Source organism: Morone saxatilis, unplaced genomic scaffold, assembly GCF_004916995.1.
Source record: "Morone saxatilis isolate NCDOM2014 unplaced genomic scaffold, NCSU_SB_2.0 Contig21, whole genome shotgun sequence".
NCBI lineage: Eukaryota > Metazoa > Chordata > Actinopteri > Moronidae > Morone > Morone saxatilis.
In genome coordinates, this window is record NW_023339774.1 from 21319287 (window position 1) to 21322910 (window position 3624).

The window sequence follows — 3624 nt, forward strand, 5'->3', positions numbered from 1 at the left end:
GACGTAAAATACGTCTTAAATTACATTTAAAAAAGTACTAAAATAAATCTGATGACACTTACAGAAACTTTGAGTTAGATATAGTTCTTTTTATTCATCTCCGAAATAAATAAATGTAGAGGAACTGTTCCACTGCATAAACAGCCCTTTTATAATCTTAAATTTAATCACATTTTACTGGTTTTGAATGGTGTAAATTGAGTAAAACTAGTATAATAATCTACTGAAATATTGTAATGAGCCTTAAAACTACAAATAAATGCCAAAAATCTCAGCAATCTGTGTTTATTACAAGCAATGAAAACTCAAAATAAGTATTTTGGTCACTTTATTGAGCTGAATTTAAGAAGATTTGTACCTCTTAAGTTTTACTCATGAATAATTAAGTAAAACAGTCTTACAATAAGTCACAATTTCTAAAAAACCGCTGAATAAAAATCAGGATTTGTTCGCTATCAGAAAACATTCTTCTGTTCAGTATTTTTTATAAAACAAGAAAAACTAAAAACTTAATTTCCAACACTGGACCAAGATGACTTTCTCTTTTTTGTGTAAGTTGTGCGAGTGCTCTTATTCTGAAAATAAGTACAATAATCTTCCTCTGCTGGAATATTATGCAACCATTGTTACTGGTTAAAGCTACCTCAACCAGGTTACTACTCTAATACAAAATGTGCTTGATTAGATTACTTCTCTTTTTATATAAAACAAAAGAATCATTTCCCAGAAACAAGACTTTTTCTGCAGAACTTTATAAACTCCAGGCATGTTTCACTGGTTTCAACCACAGAAGATCAGAAACTACAAGGATCAACTTCCAGTTTACAGCAACAGTTTCAGAAATATGCTCATTTTGTTAATTTAATTCAGCTGTACACAACTCAACAACAGGTCTAGTGTTTCTAGACATTTTAATGTGAATATTAAAGATTTAAATATAAAGAACAAACAAAAAGAGATTAAAATAAAATCTGCTTTTATATAAAAGGTCAATAACAACAAGAACTGCAGAATGAGGATAAATATTGTGGATGAATGAAGTTTTAATGAAGAATCTATAGCAGTTTTATATCGTCTTTATTGAACAGAAACTATTTGAAGTAAAGAACGACACTGTTCGTCCTTTAGGGCCGTGTGGAGGTGGAGATCGGCAAAGAGGGGCTGAAGTTTGAGAACGGGGCGTTTACGTACTACGGCGTCTCCGCTCTGACGCTGCCATCTTCAGGTGAGATCAAGAACAGCAGGAACACGACTGCTTCAGCAATGTTACTGATTATGAGATGTAACTCTGTGGTTCCCAACCTGGGGGTCGGGAACCCCACTAGGGGTCGCCAAAGCTTCACAGGGGGGTCACATATAGGAAAACATTGTAAATACACACAGAAGACTGATATCTCATCGTCCTGCATTTAGAAAGTATATCAGAGAGCTAATAGAACAAGAGTCAGGGAGAAGAAAACACTGATTTTGGCAAAAAAAAAGAAGCCTATTAAGTCTGTATGATTGTTAAAAAATAAATAAATACATAAAACAGACAGATAATTGTATAAAAAGATCCTAAAAATATAAAGAAAGTGGATCTCTAAAGCAATATTAACAGGAAGTGAACTGCAGTGTCACTTATTCAGAGGTCTGCAGTTGAGTCGGTGATAGAAAAAGGTTTGGAGCGACTGCTGTAAATGTAACGCAGCGTTAATGTTTTGTATAATATTAAATAATAAATGTTGAGTGAACTTTCATCATCGTGCAGTTACAACATGAACCAAACAAAAGAAAGATTTCTACTGAATTCTGATGCAGTTTTCCACCATGTTTACATAACTGAGGTAGATATGAGTCGGCACGTGGCTATAAAAAGACCACGGCTGCAGATATTGTGCTGACTCAGAGTGTGTGTGTGTGTGTGTGTGTGTGTGTTTGCAGTGCACCAGTCTCCAGTGTCGACCCAGCGTCACTCCCCCAGGGATCCCTTTGAGTCAGCAGAAGCTACGAGCCCGTCCAGCTATTGTCCTGACTACACCGTCCGAGCTCTCACTGACCTGCAGCTCATACGGGTATGTGTGTGTGTGTGTGTGCATACAGTATGTGAGTGTGAGTTATACACTGTGTGATTTTAGGGCTGTCTCAGGTTGTGTCAGATTAAATTCGTTCATCATTCTGAAACGTCTGTGAGGATCGGTTATATCAGAAGTGGTGGAATGTAACTAAGTATATTCACTCAAATACTTAAAGGTCCAGTGTGTCACATTGAGGATGATCTATTGTCAGAAATATAATTTTTTTCATTAGTGTATAATCACCTGAATATAAGAATGATTGTGTTTTTGTTACCTTAGAATGAGATTTATTTAACTCCAGAGGGAGCGGGTCCTCTTGTGGTGGCGGAGTCTGCCATGTTTCAGTAGCCCAGAACAGACAAACAAAATAAATGAAAAATTTGTAGCTTTTTCTCCAACTTCTTAAGCTAAATAATCTGTTTAAAAACCCTCTTGGATGAGCTGGAAGATGCATCGTCACAAAGCTGAAAACCGTCTTATTTACGTGGTTCTCACAGGACAAACATATGATGATCTTATAGAATCTGACACGTTGCTGTAGATTAAACCACCACCACAACGTTTGAATCGCAGGTGACACGTCTGCAGTATCTGAACGCTCTGATGGCGTCGCGGGTCGGCCAGAGTCCAGATCCTCCTGAGATCAAGATCCTGCCCAACAGCCAGACCAAGCTGCTGAACGACAGAAACACCACACAAGGTAGCTTTGCTCCCAGCGCTGTCTGACCTCCACGGTCTACTCCCCCCGCCGACCTCAACGCTAACATTTATTACTACTGATTATTTGCACTAAAACTCTTTTTTAACTTTACTTTGTAGTGTTTCTAGACTGTGCTTTCCTGTTTTTGCCTTCAGCTGAACTAAAATAATTTTCTCTTTCTCTTTCTTTTCCCTCCTCGCGTGCCTCCACGTCTCCTCTCTCCTCTGGCCCGTCCAGAGTTCCCTGTAAACTTTTCATTCTTTGATACCATTGAGAACTACTGTTAGTACTTTTTTGTGCATGAGGTCAATGAGATGCAGGCTGCCTGTGGCATGACAGCAGGCCGCACACAGTCTCTCACACACACTGACTGACTGTTTCTACCCTTTACCCTGTGAGATCAGCGGTCCCTGTGGGTGCAGTTTATGTTCGTGAGACAGATTTCTTGAATCAGGATGTGTTAGTGTAAGTGTGTGTGTGAGGCTTTGTTTCTTCATCCTGTGGCATCCCTCCTCTCTGCTTTTCCCTGAAATCTCTTCTGTTGGCTACGTCAACTCTCTCAGATCTCAGAGACCGCATGTCAGATCTGATTCAGCTCTTCGCTTTTTAACATCTTTTTAAATACGAGACGGCGGGAAGAAGGCGCAAAAGTGACAAGAGACTCTGAAAGAAGCACAATCAGTGAAAAATGAACTATTAGATGATATTAAAAACAGAGTATTTTGTTATCGGAAGCGTTCTGGTTTCCAGTTGTAGTGGATAAAGTAGTATTTGAACTAATTATTTTATTTTCGCGTCATGCACACAAAGTGCCAAACCCTCATGGGGTTTACAAGACACCAAAAATACAGCTGCAGTCATCAAACA

The 3624-nt window shown here is 38.5% G+C and overlaps 1 protein-coding gene across 1 annotated transcript in view; it reads left to right on the top strand.

The window, feature by feature from the left end:
* LOC118332607 (metal transporter CNNM3-like) overlaps positions 1-3624 on the top strand; it is a 13701-nt gene extending 10077 nt beyond the window's left edge. The window contains 4 exon segments of the mRNA XM_035667979.1: positions 1129-1225; positions 1924-2054; positions 2631-2757; positions 2995-3624. Coding sequence (XP_035523872.1) covers positions 1129-1225; positions 1924-2054; positions 2631-2757; positions 2995-3044 — 405 coding nt within the window. The 3' untranslated portion in view covers positions 3045-3624.